Source organism: Mustela erminea, chromosome 17 (assembly GCF_009829155.1).
Source record: "Mustela erminea isolate mMusErm1 chromosome 17, mMusErm1.Pri, whole genome shotgun sequence".
Classification (NCBI taxonomy): domain Eukaryota; kingdom Metazoa; phylum Chordata; class Mammalia; order Carnivora; family Mustelidae; genus Mustela; species Mustela erminea.
Genome location: NC_045630.1, coordinates 29,285,589 through 29,302,816, shown reverse-complemented (window position 1 = coordinate 29,302,816; position 17,228 = coordinate 29,285,589). Strand labels below are relative to the sequence as shown.

General features: G+C 51.6%; 1 protein-coding gene across 3 annotated transcripts in view; it reads right to left on the bottom strand.

Annotated features, from left to right (window-relative positions):
* Window positions 1-14,124, bottom strand: part of PARP1 (poly(ADP-ribose) polymerase 1) — a 36,577-nt gene extending 22,453 nt beyond the window's left edge. The window contains exons 1-4 of one of the 3 annotated variants that reach the window (XM_032317753.1): window positions 13,798-14,124; window positions 9,294-9,459; window positions 1,622-1,737; window positions 839-1,053 (exon numbers count right to left, since the gene is read on the bottom strand). In XM_032317753.1, the coding sequence (XP_032173644.1) occupies window positions 839-1,053; window positions 1,622-1,737; window positions 9,294-9,459; window positions 13,798-13,917 (617 nt within the window). In that variant the 5' untranslated portion in view covers window positions 13,918-14,124. The other 2 variants (XM_032317751.1, XM_032317752.1) reach the window with 2 other exon arrangements.
* Window positions 14,125-17,228: the final 3,104 nt, after the last annotated feature.

Sequence of the window (17,228 nt, the reverse complement as noted above, 5' to 3'; positions counted from 1 at the left end):
ACCCCATTTAGCACCCAGCACGATGCTTGTCGCTCTGTTACTGCCCCACTGATGCTGGCTATTGCCATGGCACACAGGGGAGCTTAGGCCTCCCTGCACACCTTAATCCATGCCCGATTTTCCAGTTTTCCTGTCTCCTCCAGAGCTGCATACGCTGTGCACGAGCTTGTGTGTGATGAAGCCAGGTAGCACCTGACAGCGGCTTGATGATGGGAAGGTGAGAATCACCCCAATCCCAACACTGTCCACAGCTGGGCATGGCCCTGCCACCCTTCCCCTGCTGTGCCCATGACCCCAACTGACTCCAGACCGGGGCCCAGAGACCAGCAGAAGGGACAGGAAAGAAGCGCCCGCCGACTCCAGATTGGCTCCAACTGGACTTCCCGTCCTCAATGTTGGCGCCACAGAAACCCCATACCATTCTGACACTATACCAGGGGGGTCCTCATCCACAGCTCCCCTCCTCCCGCCACGATCCTCCTAGCAACAGCAGAGACCCAGAAATGCAAGATGCCGCAGGGACGGGAAAGCAAGTCATGCAAAGGTCCCAGGAAATGTAGTGCTTGGCCCGGGCACGGGGAATACTCAGGGCCGGGGGTGCTGGCAGTGGCAGCTAGCTGGTCCCGCCTGTCTGTGGATCAGAAGGGGAAGAGGGAACAGATGGGCAGGAGCTATGGGAGTTACAGGACCATGCACCCAGGAGGGGCAGAGCGCAGCCATAACCATCCTTCACTGTGCACCCCTAACTCGCTGCAGGTCAGCAAAGAGAGATGCCGGAATAGCCTGGAATCTGCAGGGTCTACCCGGGGCCCTACCCCCATGACCCCCCCTCAACTACCCTTCACTCTTGACTCCTGGGAGCTGCTTCTTCAGGGTTTCCTTATCCTCTGCTGCCAGGAGGCTGAAGCCCTTGAGCTGGCTAGCGCTGTACTCAGCCCGGAAGCCCAGCTCCTCCCTATTTCTCACAAAGCAGTCTGGGTGGTACCAGCGGTCGATCATGCCCAGCTGGGGCTTCTCTGGGTCCAGCATCTTCTTAGATAGGCGGATCTGGCCCTGCAGGAAGAACCACATGTGGTACCAAGAAAAGAAGAGTGACGGCAACATCAGGGACTTGGGGAAACAAAGGTTAGCTGGTACCAGCCAAGGGGCCTCAGGTCCACACCAAGGGCACTAGAAGGGCTGCTGGCAGCCTCGGACTGCTTTCTGCTGCCAAGGACTGTGTGCCAGCTAAAGCCTCAGTGCCCCCATTTTAAATGAGGTCAACTCCACCCACCCACCCAGGCACGTGAGGACGCGCAACCTCTTCCCTGAGAACATCTTGCCAGGCCGGAGCTGATGCAAGCAGAGCTGGCCTCGACCACTAGCTAGGATGCCATCCTGCAAGCCCCCACCCCAGTGGGCTTGTTCCCCCACACTACAATTCTGTGCAGCCTTGGGGACCAGGTTGGGGACCCCAGGCCTGACATTCTCAGGAGCTCCGAGCCTGGGAAACATTCACTGAAGCTGAACCGCCAGCGCTGGGCTAACCTCCACAGCCCTGCATCTTCTCTCTGGACACTCGACAAGGCGGCTGCCAGACAGCCAGGTGGCTCCAGTAGTCAAACCCCTCCCCTGGGCTCACCTTCTCAATCTTCTCCATGCAGCCCTTGCACGTGCTTCTGTTGGACTTGGCGTACTCGGCTGCAAAGTCAGCCAGCGTCTTGTCCATCTTGCCTCCACCTCCATCCTGGCCCTTGCCTGAAGGATGGAGCATAGCGGCGCGCGCTCAGCTTCAGAGTGGCCACAGAGAGCCCGAACCCCCCAAGCCCTGGGACACCTCGTGCTTGGGCAATTGCGACTGGCCCAGCTCTCTGGCGTCTGTTTCTAACAACTGTGGCTAATACAGCTGCTCTTCTGGCAAGAAAAGACGACCCTTCCTTGGACAGGCTCTTGAACAGCATGGCGCCCGAGGGTGCCAGTCTCACCTTCTGGCTCCTTCCATTACTGCCCCCCGCCCCACTTTGGACAAAGTGCTTGCTTCCCGCTAATCATGAAAGCTGCGTCCTCCACAACATTTGAACTCCACCTTCTGATTTCCAAGATCCTTCTAGGCATCAAAATCACATGCCGAAATTAAAGGTTTTTTTTTTTTAAGGGGTATCTTCACACAGAAACAGGAGTGCAAATAGCAATCACGCAGGGAGGTGGCATTTCTCAATGGGAAAGCTGTGGGGGGAAAGCTGGGGTCATTCGGCAGAGAACCTTGGGGACCAACAGCTAAGCACCCGGAACAAAGGAGTCTTTTCTTACAGAGAAGTGAGTCCTAGACTGAAAGTTTCTGTCTTAAGATCAGGAACAATACAAGGCCTTCTTCCCCCACCACATCTACTCAACGCTGTCTTGAAGGCTCTAGCAAGTGCCACTAGGGCAAGAAAAGGAGACAGAAGGTGTAAGTTTGGAAAAGAACAGGTAAAGCACCTCTACCTGTAGGGACAGGACTGCACCAGCAGGAATATTAAAAAAAAAAAAAAAACTACTTCTATCAGTAAGTGAATTGAGCAAATCTGGATGAGGCAAGGTCAACATAGAAAATGTTCCTATATATGAACAATAGACATTATAAAAGGAAATTAAACCATACTCCTATTTAAGTAGCGTTTTAAACACATAGAACACTTAGAAACAGATTTACCAAGACACACAAATCCTCCCAGGAAAGCTTCAGGCCGGTGTGAGGTTAACAAAGGCCCAAGTTAAGTGGAGAGATACTTCAGGTCTATGGACTGACTGACCCAACCAGGTAGCATATCAATAAGCCAATCCCATTTGACACCCCACCCCCCCGATTCCAGGTGATGCTAATCAAAATCCTAGGGAGCCGGTTTGGGCAAGAAATCCGCAAGTTTACCACAAAATTTGTAGGGAATAACATAAGACCTAGAAAGGTCAACACAATATTGAAAGAGAACAAAGCTGAGTAAGTGATGGCACCATCTGTTTACTTTGGAACTCTGATGGGGAGGTAACCACTTACTTACTCCCTCCACACTATGTGATTTCATGATGTCCCACAAAGTTGTAGGAATTAGGGACAGTGAGATGCTGGCAGACACAGCAGCCAAGGGAGATCAGAGTCCGAGACACACCCAGCTATGCAGTCACATGTCTTAAAGTCTTCGCAAAAATGATAACGGAAACAACATGGTACCCACCTGGAAGAAATAAAAAACCACCCCCTTCTCCCACTTAACAAAAACGTTCAACTGGAAACCAAATATGAACGCCAGGACCACCAAACTTCCAGAAGAAAACAAAGGAGGGTATGTCACAGTAAACAGGGAAGATTTCTCAGAAGGTGGACAGCCCTTATTAAAAAAGGAGAAAAAAAAAAAAAAATCAACCACTACTCTTCATAGAATGTCAGTAATTAAACAATGACAATACCCAGAATGATAAAAGGTATTCATGTTACCTATCTCTAATAAGGGACTCGCACCTAGAATATTCTTTTTTTTTTTTTTTTGAAGACTTTGTTTATTTGACAGAGAGAGATCATAAACAGGCAGAGAGGCAGGTGGGTGGGTGGGGGGGGGGGAAGCAGGCTCCCTGCTGAGCAGAGAGCCTGATGTGGGACTCATCCCAGGACCCTGAGATCATGACCTGAGCAGAAGGCAGAGGATTAACCCACTGAGCCACCCAGGAGCCCTCGCACCTAGAATATTCCAAGAACTCCTACAACTCAAGAAAAAGACCAATACCAACCAAAATCACGCTGAGCTCTCACTACCCTCCTATCAGGAGCAAATACGGAAGCGTGCCTGTGCCAGGTGCTGACGAGGATGGGAACTGGTACAACCCAAGGACAGTCTGACAGTTTGACAGTTTCCTGAAACAGATGAACGGACATCCACGGACACTCTACCGCTCCATTCTTAGGTGACTGTCCTGGAGAAACATGACTGCGTGTCATGCAGAGATGCGTACACAGACGTGAACAGTCGCTGTATTTGCACCAGCGCGAGGCTGGGAACAGAAGGTTGGCTTAACGGTGATCTACTGCAACAATCATCCCTCAGCAATCCCACATGGTGACAAGCCAAAGCCAGGCAGCCTGTGCCTCACAGGCCTTGTGCTGAGTGGAAAGAAGTTATGGGAGAAGCAAAGTTCCTTTGCTTCAGAAATCCCAAGTCACGCAAAGTTAATCCAGAGCCATGGTCACCCAGGTGGGGAGGGTAACTGAAGAGAGGGCGCAAGGAACTTCCGGGGGGGGGGGGCGGGCGGGAATGTTCCCTAACTTGACGGGATACAGGTTACACGACTGCCCACATCTGTCAAACTCACAGAAGTGCATGTAAATCATTTAAAAATCCCAGATGAAGAACTGAGAAGTAAGAGCAGAACCAGAAGCTGCAAATGAGCAGACAGACGTTGATCACAGAACATTCAGTTCAGGATGAAGCTTCAGTACAGCAAAACACACAAACGTGCTTCAAACAAACACATCAAAGGGCAGGCTGGCTGGTTGGTGGGCACACACAACTCTTGATCTAAGGGTCGTTGAGTTCGAGCCCCATGATAGGAGTAGAGTTTACTTAAAAAAACAAAACCCCCCACAAAACTATGTATTTTAAAAAGTCAAAACTGGCAAATATATTTGTAAAACAGAAGACAATTCATATTTTGTTTCATTACAAAAAACCACAAAATACTCTAAAGGATGAGGAAAGGACACCTCCAAATACCAAATTAGTAAAACTGACTACCGAGCGTGACAAAGCATTCCACCCCACCAGGAGCCCGGTGAAGAGGAATGGAAATACCTGATGTGGGGACCTGTCCCTGGGGGGGGGTGCCCATCTAAGGGCCCCAAGCTTTCTGGAGGGCAATCAGACAAAAACACAGAAGGCCTCAGGATGGTTCATGTCTTCTAGCAGCTATCTCTCAGAATTAAAGAAATAGCTGGACAGCTACCCAGTCTGGACAGAAGTTTGAAGCACCTCTATCTGCAATGTAGCAAAAACGGATGACGGTGCGGCCTCAAAAGACCGGCTGTCTGGAGCTGAAGCCTGGCTCATTGGCCTTGGGGCCCATCAGTGCATCTCCAGGGGACATGGGCTATTGCACAAGGGTGAGAGGACAGTCATGTCAAGGGTCGTGAATGAAGCACAAAATAGAGCAAACTTCAAAAAACAATAAATACTACATTAAAAAAAAAAGATTTGATTATGACCTGAGCCAAAGGCAGAGGCTTAACCCACTGAGCCACTCAAGTGCCCCACCAATACTACATATTTTTAAAAAACTCACAAGACTTAACATGAAAAGAGTAAGTGTTAGGGACACCTGGGTGGCTCAGTGACCAACTCTTGGTTTCAGCTCAGGTCACTATCTCAGGGTCTTGAGACTGAGCTCCAGGCTGGGCTTCGAGCCCAGGGTGGGGGGAAGCCTGCTTGAGAGTCTCTCTCCTCTCCTTCTGCCCCTCCCCCACTTACATACTCTCTCTAAAATCAACAGATCTTACAAAATAGTAAATATTCTACTGTAAAATCTAACACAGAGGTCAACATCACTAGGAAAATGCGAATCAAAATCACATGAAAGAACACCTCAGGATGGGTATTATAAAAAAGAGAAAACACACACACATCCTCAGATAAAAGAGCGCCAGTGAGGACACGGGGGATCTGGAAGGACCCTGAAACCTGAATGTTGCTGGCGGGGTGCACAGTGGCGCAGCCCCTGCAGAACACTGTGCATCACAGGTGGACTAGGAGCCCCGGCGGCTCCCTGGGAGGGCAGGGAGAGGGGTCTGGACCAGGTCCCCGCACACCATCGTCCACGGCAGCACAGTCTGGAACTGCCCCGGGGCAGAAATGACCCACAGGTACCCCAAGGTGGGGACCGATAAACTGTGGCCTACCCAAACTGTAGTCCATGGCACAGACAACCCTGAGCGAGACAAGCCAGGCCCAGGAAGACAAACCCAGCACAACTCCTGGCACAGGAGGCAGCCAGGAGCCCCATCCAGACAGAAATCAGCGTAGGGGAGGAGCCACTGTGAACTAGGCAACGAGTTTCGGGGGGAAGGTGAGAACATTCTAGAGAGGCTCAGGCTGACAGAGCGCATGCGGGAACACGGCACCGAGGGGGCGTTCCCGTTACGTGTGTTTTTCCACACACACAGTGACAGAGCATTTAACAAAGTGACACTTAGAACCCCATTTCTGCAGGAAAGAATAAACACAGCACACACACATGAATCAACTATTTTAAAAAAATTCCTAGGGAGACATCCCACAAGGCCGATGATCATCATCTTGGAATTACAGGATCTGGTAAGACGTAAACTCTGGGTGTCTTTGTCCATTAAATCAGTCTCTTTGGATATAAAAATCCTTAGACAACTACAAGGTATCATTATGTTAACTTTAGGACTTAAGATGTTTTGCAAGAGAAACAGTTACAGCAAACTTACCATGTTCCATATTATAAAATTATCTACTTTAATACACATCAATTGTAAGTAGATGGGACACATTCCTAAACGGACTAACCACTAACCAGAACACAAAAGGGGAAAACTACCACAGAACAAAACCGTGTCCCCGCTGCCCTCAGTGAAAACAGACCCGCTGGCTCTCTGAACCGTTTCTCAGCAAACTTACTGTTTTTATTCATGAGTGTGAGCAGTGTCACTGACCTCTCAGTTCCCACAGACCAGCAGTAGCGGGACACAAACCTGCGGGGTGGAGGACACAAAGAATGGTGCTGCCCAGGGACCAAGAGCTCTGCGGAAAAGGACTGCGGCCGTTCCCGCGGCAGCCCAGAGGCACGAGAACAGGTTCAGCGGGGTCCGCTTCTAAGGTAGACCAACGAGAACCCAGCCTCAGGGTTCTCATTTTCAACAAATGATGAAAAACTATTTAAAATGTACAGGCATCTCAAGCAAGTTAGGTTTGTGGGTATCAACAAACTGATAAGTCAGAGGACCAACACCATCCGACTTCAAGACTTACTTACCATCAAGACAGGTACCAGGAAAGACAAACTGATAAACAGACCAGAACAGACACTGCGGCGACACACCCCCCCCCCCAAGGTCACTGATGCCTGACCAATGAGCAAACACAATACAGCGGAGGAAACACAGAATTTCCAACCAGTGGTGAAGTGGACATCTGCACACAAAATGAATCCAGACCAAGACTTTATCTCCTTTACAAAATGTAACTTAAAAGAAAAATGCCACACTGTAAAGCTCCCAGAATGTGACGCAGGAGAAAAACAGCTGACTTAGGTATGGTGATGACTTTTAGATGCAACACTGAAGACAGTCCAGGAAAGAACGAACTGGTCAGCTGGACTTTCCTGCTCTGTGCCAGACACTGTCAAGAGAATGAGAGAGAAGAGATGTGCCACAGACACGGAGAAGACACTTGCAAAAGACAGAGTTGATAAAGGACTGCTATCCAAAATAGATGAGCAACTCTGAAACTCAGCACTAAGAATATGAATGACAAACGGCAAAACATCCAGATTCCTCCCCAAAGGAGAGATGCAGACGCCAAGAAGCACATGAAAAGATGCTCCACATCATACGACATCAGGGGATTGCAAATCAAACCAAGACACCTCCTGCACCTATCAGAACGGCCAAAACCCCGACGATCACGGACACCACCAAACGCTGGTGAGGGCATGGGGGGCGGTGAGGAATGCAAACTGGGGCAGCAACTTAGGGAGGCAGTTTGCTGGTCTTCAGAAAATGAAACATCTACCCAAATGAGCTGAAAACCTAGGTCCACACAAAAACCTACACGTAGGGCACTTAGGTGGCTCAGTCAATTACGCATCTGCCTTCGGCTCAGATCATGATCCCAGGGTCTTTCGATCAAGACCTGCATCGGGCTCCCTGCTGGGCGGGGAGCCGGCTTCTCTCTCCCTCAGTCATTCCCCCTGCTTAAATGCTCTCTACTTCTGGCAATTAAATAAATAAAATCTTTAAAACAAAAAAACCCTACATGTGAATGTTTAAGGCAGGTTTATTTATAATTTCCCAAACTGGGAAGCAACCTAGATGTCCTTCCACAGGTGCGCGAGAGACCACGGTCCATCCAGACAATGGAGTATCATTCGGTACCACAGAGAACTGAGCCATCGAGCCATGAAGAGACACGGAGGAACCTGCAACGCCCGTTGGTTTCTAAGGGAAGAGGCTGCATATGACTGACCCCGAGCACAGGTGAAACTCAAACAAGGCGGGAGCTGGGGTGCGGATCCCCTTGTGCACTGAGAATCCGTGCGTAACTTCTTTTTTTTTTTTTTTTTTAAAGATTTTATTTATTCATTTGACACAGAGAGATCACAAGTAGGCAGAGAGGCAGGCAGAGAGAGAGAGAGGAGGAAGCAGGCTCCCCGTGGAGCAGAGAACCCGATGCGGGACTCGATCCCAGGACCCTGAGATCATGACCTGAGCCGAAGGCAGCAGCTTAACCCACTGAGCCACCCAGGCGTCCCGTGCGTAACTTCTGATTCCCTTGAAACTTATCAGTAACAGCCGGCCCCGCAAGCCCCACTGACAACCCACAACTAACATACCCTCTGTCACATGTGTTCCATGTAGTATCGTTCCCCCGATAAGCAGACGACAGAGAGCAAACCATTATGGGAACAGAAACGTTCACGGCCCCCTATGGGACTTACTGAGGAAGACACACAAAGAAGGAGCTTGAACAGTTGAAACCCGCTCTGTCCAAACTGCACACCACCCGAACCTGTAACACGTACCCTGCTGTGAGGGAACCCTGCAGCTGCGCATTTGGGGCAACGATGAGGGCTCCATGTAACCCCCGGATCACTCTAGAGTGAGACAGGGAGAGGCCCTGCCTGCATGAGCACGATGCAGATGGGAACACTCTGCACTTTCTGCTTCATTCTGCTGTGAACCTACAAAAGCTCTAAAAGAAAGTCAATTAAAAACAAAAGTGCAAAAGATTCAAAAGCTTCACCACTGGGGTGCCTGGCTGGCTCAGTGGGAGGAGCAGCAATCTTGGGTTTGTGGGTTCAGCCCCACGTTGGGTGCAGAGGTTACTTAAAAATAAAAGAACAATAAAAAAACAAAGGCTCCATCAGCAGCATCTTAACAAAATACCATGCCACAGGCAAGTCAATGAGGCAGCTCGGTTATCCACATGCGCAGCTGGAAAACATGAGGGGGGGGCAGCTGAATGCTCTCCCAGAAAAGGCCCCCTGCAGAAGCTGCCCAGTGGGGGGGTTGGGGGGTGACAACAGCCACCTCCCTCATCTCTACACACCTGTCACACCTCCAGCCTCTGCGGTCTTCTTGACTTTCTGCTGGTCGTCCCACCTGAGCTCAGAGAAGCCGTCCACCTCTACGTCGGGGTGTCGGATGGAGTGCCCGACCTTCCAGAAGCAGGAGAAGTGGTACCAGTGTGGGACTTTTCCATCAAACATAGGCGACTGGAAGAGAAGAGAGGGAGGTGAGCGAGCAGCCTCAAGCCCAGCTCTCAGCCACTGTGATTGTGAGGCCCTTCTTCTTCGCTGAAAACCCAGGACAGCAGTGCCCATGTGCCTCATGTCACTTGAGAAAAGCCGTGAGCCAACAAGAAATGGCATCGCCACCCAGATTTCTTAAGCTTTGCCCCGACAGCTGCTCTTCAGACGCGGCTGGGGAAAAGTGTTGCTCTTCAAAGGAGCTCTGCCCCACGGGCCACATGCCTCAGTGACACGACTTCCCTCCCAGGACCATGGAACGCACACAAGATCTCCATTCCGTGACCCCATCCTGCTGCACCTGCGTGGGAGGCCAATGACTGCCCCCATTGGGCCTAGGTGGCCCAGAAAGGGCTGAGTGCCTCTGGCGTCAGAATAACGAGGAACAAGTCCCAGATAACGAGCAAAGCAGAGAAACCATGTCAGGAAACCGTGTCAGGATGGCGCAGCCGTGCCAACATGAGTGGAAGAAACTTCTCTGAGGGCAAACGACCTGGGGATCTGTGGACAGCAGCCTCCATGGTCTGGAGCTGGAGGGTCAGTGGGCATCCCAGGAAGCCCTATCACAGGGGAAGGTGCTGCCCATCACGGCATGCTTCCTTTCTCCTATGATGCATTCCACTCAGGTTGTTCCTGACGCGACAGCTGCAGGCTCTTCTCCTGGGGACACTGCCAGCTCTGGGCTCCTGGGGCCCGAGCACCCTCTGGCCTCAAGAGCAGATGGTGATGGTGACAGGGCAGAGTGGGACAAGCACCACATTTACTCAGTCCCCGGCATCCTTTGCAAGCCATCATGGGAACCCTCAACTGCCTCCAGGTAAGGCACCCCCATTTCACAGGTGTCTGCAGCAAGTGACTCCGTCCGACTCGCATCCGACAGCAAGGTTCTGTCCGTTCTCTGTGCTGCTTGGCAGAATGAGCTCCTTAAAAACACACACATGGTTCTGACCAAAGCAGAGGCGGCTCCAACAATCTGCTTTTACAGGAAATAAAGCTAAATGCCACACAGATGGAATGAAAAGTATTAAAACAGCATCAAACATGAACCACCACGTAGGAATATTCGGATGGGAACTGTCGGACAGAAGAAATATTCTGGAAAAACAGTGACTTCTTCCACCTAGCCTCTTCCCGGGCTGTGAGTCTCCTCTTTCTCAGTGTAATATATGCAGAAGGAAGGTTCACCCCAGGGCACTACGAGGACTCCCCAGCATCAAGCAGCCTGGTTTCCCACACGTCAGCGGTCCCCTCGGCCCAGAAAGCTCCACAGCCCTAGTCAGCTTCCCAGAAGGATCCTCCCAAGCCCCTCCCAGGTGAGAACAATCCCTCTGGGCACTGATTCCGTCAATGCCTGTGCCCTGCACTGGGCTGGAAGCTGCCTCCGTCTTGCTAGCTTTGGGCAACACCTGCTCACAGAAGGTAGCTGGACTATGGACACCCCAAGTCCGGAGATAAGAAAAGACAAGGGAAGGATGGGGGAATTCCTGCTGGGGAAAAGACTGCTCACTCCCAATAAACGGCATTTCCAAATGGACTTGTGTCAAACTTCCAACGAGGCAGGCGACACCTGCAGAAGCGTCCGCCATCTTGCTGTACATTTGCAGCGCCTTGCACCTGGACTCCTCCTGCCTTGGTGCCCCCCCGCCACCTCTGTAGCAGTCGGGTCACACACAAGCACAGGAAGGCACGGAACCCAAATGCCTCTGCCTCACACTGGACCTTGTGGCTCTGGTGGGAACCCTGGTCTGGTTGCTGTGTCCCAACCATTAATGCAGTGTGGGGTGACAGAGAGGTGCAGCCCAAAGGCCTACTCATAATACCAGCTTGGGGGCTGTAAGGGCTCCTGGTCACGCTTGAGAGGAAGGACCCCTGAACAAACCCAGGCTTTACCCCAGAACTTGGGAGTGACACCATGTAGCAGGAAAGGAACTGGAACATCATCACAAGACTATGCTTCTACTTGGCAACTTAGACAGCAGAATCTCTGTGTACTCCTAACAAAGACCCAGCACCTACCAGGGAACTGGGTCCTCACTCAGCGAACTGTTTCCTTCTGTGTAAAACAAGCCAGCCCACTGCCCACCTATTCAGAGACAGCATGGAATGCTAGTTAATAGCATGAGACCCCACTGTGAGCCTGCTGTCTGCCTCAAGCCCTCCCAAGACAGAAGAACGTAGGGCCCACCCATCCAAAGGCTGCAAGGCCCCTTCGGCCCCAGGAGACTTCCTCAGGGCACACCACCCAAAGATCAGGTATCTAACACTCAGAACAATCCTCCCATACAAATGTAAAAGAACGTATTTAAGTCCAAGTAGAATAATGATTCCGTTCTTTTCTGGCCTCTTTTCTGGCCTCGGGCTCTGCCTACAATTCCAGACTTTACATTAGGAGTTAAGACTCCACCCCCAAATACAGTTACAGAAAACCACTTACTTTTAATAATAATTTCTTTCACCATCAGAAGCACCAGACTAGCCCTCCTCTGTATTTGGCACACAGGCTGCACTAAGATTTTGTCTGTCCCTCCAGATAGGACACGGTCCTCTCTGGCTGACTAGTGAAGCCCATAGATGTGCCTTGCTCGAATTTAAAAACACATCGTAGAATACACGAGCTACAAAATAAACTAATTAGACTGAAGTAATTACCAAATTATTTAAAAATTCGGTGGGATACAGTGAGCTTTAAAGCACGAAGTAAGACCTTAGCACCCATTCTAACAACTACAGTAAACTTAAAATACTGATGAGCATAATGGATGACTTTAAGAAATCCCCAAGTGCAAAGCAGCATGAAAATACCTATAATTACCACTTCTTACAAAAATCATAGGTACCTCTTTTACTTTTCTGCTTTTACTCTGTTGCTTACACACCTAATTGAAGTAAGTATTTTATTTAGAGACTAATGACTACAGAAATGTAAACTCCTCTAAACCCACCGAATGCCACCCCACAGATTTTAGGTCAAGCACTCCTATACTGAGAAAGGTTCTCCTTTTTGTTATTTAAAACAAGGAGGGGCGCCCCGGTGGCTCAGAGGGTTAACCCTCTGCCTTCGCCCCTGGTATTGGGCTTTCTGCTTGGAGGTGAGCTTGCTTCCCCTCTCCCTCTGCCTACTTGTGATCTCTCTCTCTCTCTGTCAAATAAATAATAATAATAAAAAAGCCTCTAAAAAATGAAATAAAATAAAAAATGTAAATTCCAGGAGAGTTAACAGTGTGACAAGAGGGAGCTTCAGATCAGGCAGCCCACTCGTTCAGACTGAAGATCGGAGAACCGAAATGGATCCTACCCCGGAACTCAGTGCCTGATAAACATATAGGGTCAGCAGGCTCCGGGGTCCGGAAGGGGGCCCTCCTTGTGTCACTAGTACCTAACAGTGCCTAACATGCTCTGTGTTCCCTGAAGGGTGGTACTGCTTGGCAGGTACTGAGTTAGGCCCTCAGGATACCAGGACCAGAGAGCCCCAGTCTCCAAGCACATCTAGGACCCACTCTGCTCCACTTGGTAAGTACTGAAAACCCAGAGAGGACTGTCTGGACTTTCCTAACACTCACTGCTGCCTCAGAGAAAACCAAGTTACCTTGAGCGAGGGCACTGAACTCCGTGAACACGAGCTTCATGTTGGGGAAGAGTAGGACGGGGCAGGGGAGAACCAAGACTTAACGAGCAGACAGGAGCAAACTGGCAGCGGCAGGAGGGCCTCAGACACACCGCCCAGGCTGCACCCCTATCTGGGAAGCTTCAGACACCCGTCGGGAAGTCCCCAGTGTGTCCAGAAGCCCCACTGAGCAGCCCCCTCCAGCCTCTCTTACCCAGACCCGACAGCTGTAAATGCCGCGCGAAAAGAACGCGCCTGGGAGTCGGGAAAGTTTGGGGAAAATAGGATTTCAAACCACGAATCGGGCAAAAAGCGAAGGCACTGTACAGAAATGACACCGGCTGGTACAGTTCTGCATAATTAAGAAAAAACTGAAAGTAAGCGGACGTCGAAGCCATAGACGAAAATAGTTAAAAAAAAAAAAAAACAAAACCCGCAGGCGCCCGTCGCCATCATCAATGTAGGACAAAAATCTCCCAGCACGAGGGAGGTCAGAACCAGGCCGGCTTCGGAAGCCCACGCGCGCCTCTGCCCCCACCCCCAAGAGGCAGCGGGGAAGGAAGCAGCCCCCACCCTGCAGCAGGGCCCCGAGCCGCACTTCCCGGGCTTTCGCGGGCTCCCGGGGGCGTTCCCTCCCCCTCCCCCTCCCCCGGCGCCCCTCCCCCCTCGCCTCCCGCCGCGCACAAAGCGGCCGCGCGCACCTGCACCATGATGGCCATGCGCAGCGAGTCCTTGGGGATGCTCTCGCTGCATTTCTTGCAGGACGCGCGCCCGCTCTTGGCGTATTCCACCCGGTAGAGCTTGTCCGAGGACTCCGCCATCGTTCCCTCGCGCCGCCGCCGCTCCGGGCGTCCCGCCCTGGACACGCGCCGCCGCCTGCCGCCCGCCCCTCGCTCCCCGCAGGCGCCCGAGGGCCCCAAGCTGCTGCTGCTGCTGCCTCCGCCGCCGCCGCCGCGGAACACGCCTCGCTACCCCGCCGCTCCCCTACCGACTGCTGACGCCGGGCCGCGGGCACGCCCCCCGCGCACGCGTCCTGGGGCACGCCCCCGGCGCTCGCGTCCTCGGGGCACGCCCGCCGCGCTCACACACGTCCTCGGGGCACGCCCCCCGCGCACGCGTCCTCGGGGCACGCCCGCCGCTCGCGCGCCCTCTGCCGGCTGCGGGGGCGGTGTTCCCTGGGTGCCTGCGGCTGCGCTAGCCGGGTGGGCCGTGGCGGGGCGTGGAGCGAGCTCCGCCTCCTCTGCGCCTTGACCTCCTGCGCGTGGAGAATTCCGCCCCGCCCCCGTCGGGAGACAGGGCTCGAGGTTCCCTGATCGCCGCGCGGTGCAGACCCGGGAGTCAGGGTCTGAGGCTCTGCGCCCGCCGTGCCCCGGGGCCGGTGCAGACCTCGGACCCGCGCGCAGTCTAGGGACATCGCCGCACCTGGGGCTCTGCTGGCAGGCGTCGTCGCAGGTGTTTGCGCTCCACCTGACGATTAGGCCCCTCAGCACTTGAAATGGCGGGGTTAGAAGACCTGCTGAACGCCTATGTCGATATTGAACTGGTTTCTGTGTTAATCCTGTGCGTTTTAGTTTAGTCATTTAAAACGTGGCAGGGGAGGAGGCGCCTGCCAGCTCTGTTCAGTGTTCGGCTCTGTATTTCCCCCCAGGGCTGTGCTCAGGGTTCAGTAGGCTTGAGATTCTCTCTCCCTTTGCCCCTTCCCTTGCTCGCTCTCTAAGATGAATAAACCAGTTAAAAAAAATAAATTGAGGGCGCGTGGGTGGCTCAGTTGGTTAAGCCACTGCCTTCTGCTCAGGTCATGATCCCCAGAGTCCTGGGATTGAGTACCGCATCGGGCTCCGAGCTGTGCGATGAGTCTGCTGCTCCCTCTGACCTTTTCCCCTCTCATGCTCTCTCTCTCTCTCTTTCTCAAATAAATAAATAAATAAATAAAATCTTAGAGTGCGCGAGGCACCCGGCTGGCTGAGTCAGTAGACGGTGTGACTCTTTATGTCAGGCGCATGAGTTCAAGCCCCACCTTGGGCAGGCAGCCTACTTAAAAAAATACGAAAATAAAACGGTCCAGTGGAGTGTGCTGTATCTGAGTATTGAGTTCTGCTAGAGCAGGCAAAAATTAACAGGATCGGGGCACCTGGGTGGCTCAATGGGTTAAGCCTCTGCCTTCCGCTCGGGTCATGATCCTGGGGTCCTGGGATGGAGCCCCACATCAGGCTCTCTGCTCTGCGGGGAACCTGCTTCCTCCTCTCTCTCTCTCTGCCTGCCTCTCTGCCTACTTGTCTCTGTCAAGTAAATAAATAAAATCTTTAAAAAAAAAATTGACAGGATTGATGAAACTCAGCAGAAAGAAGAAAGCTAGTAACAAGACAGGGGATCCTGAGTAGGCAAATAGGTTGTGAGACACAGATAAGAATCTTAAGTTAGGTGTGTTAGCGATGTTGAAGGTGAACAGAAGAAGTGGAGTATGTGATGGTGGCACTTGGGTGGCTCAGTGGGTTAAGAGTTTGCCTTTGGCTCAGGTCATGATCTCAGGGTCCTGGGATAGAGCCCTGCATCAGACTCTCTGCTCAGCAGGGAACTTGCACCCCGCCTGCCTCTCTGCCTACTTGTGATCTCTGTGTCAAATAAAATTTATTTTCTAAAAAAGTGGAGTATGTGATGGAATGAATAAAATAATTTTACTCCGGGAATAACCAAATCAAAAGACAAGACCGTTCGACCTCCAGATTCACTCATTGGTGCTAACATCATGGTCCCATTCTACCTCCTATCGCCCTCGCCCGCAAGGACGACAAGAAGCCCCAGTTCGGATGCATCTTCTCTCTCTTTATTTCCGCAAGTCTACACACTTATATACGCTTACATGACCAATCAGCGAGCAGGGTACAGGAGGGAGCGAATCAGGCTGTGCACCTAAACGAACAACTTCGCTAGCAACCAATGCTGTTTACTTCCTCTTTGGGTGTTCCGCTTAGTCTCACGAGGCAATCCTAACATGGCAACTAGCCAGGCGCCATCTTTTAATGGCGGAGGCCGCCCTGGCCAGGGGCCTGCCTCCGACATCTCCCCCTTTTTTCTTTTATGGCAGGGATCGTGCCTGTCTTAGGTTGTCAGTGGTGGGGAATATCTTTACCCGTCATCAGATGGCAGATATCAATGATCTGCGTCCTGTCTTAGGTTGGTATATTTCCCCCACCAATCTTACCCATCGTTGACTACCGATCCAGCATACTTAGCCACACTTGGGGGGATGTTCCAGCCTCAATGGCTAACAAGGCCTGCACCATGGCTTGCTGTTGCCTATGTTGCTGTCGCCTCCAAATTTGCAGTTTCCTTACTAGCAGAATCAAGCCCACTACGAGGATTATCATCAGACCAATTACGCTAGCCCATTGTTTCATAAAGGTTAACACATCTTGCAATGTTTTGATTATCTCTGGGAGGGTTGCAAGCTCAACTCTGGTGTTATTTATCCTTGTTATTCCTAGTACCAGGTGCTGAGTATAGTTTTGGAATTCTGCAGACTAATTCCCCCGCAAGTATTGGGAGAGCTGTCGGGAGACGTTCTGTAAGTCACTCATATTAGTATAGGCTATGGGAGTTACACAAATTGCCAGGAAGGGTACTATACATCCCAGTCCCAATAGGGCCCCCCATATGTCCACTTGTTCTTGAACCAAATCCACTCTCTGGTTGACTATCAGGATTTCTGCTTGCAGATGTGCATTGATCTGAGTCTGTGTTTGAAGGGCAGCCACCGTTCCTTCTGCAAGGGTGTTCACAGCTTCCGCAGTGGGTATAGTTGCAGCAAGCGAGACTGCTGCTGCTGTGGCAGCTGCTGTAGATATAGCCAATGCTGTCACAACGGCGGCTCTGATACCCAAATCTCTCTTCTTTCTGGATAGCACCACCGGTAACTTGTCCTCTGGAATGGAAACTGGGATAGGAACATGGGTAGGGATACACATAATCACAGCCAGCTTGAAGGCCGTGACATTCCAGCACTGGGAAAGATAGCAATTCTTAGTGCAATTCAACGTATCATACAGCTCGCTAGCATTTGTTACAAGGAAAAGGAACGGTGGTGAGACCCATATGGGAGTGGGCTGATAAGTAATATTATTGGGACAAGACA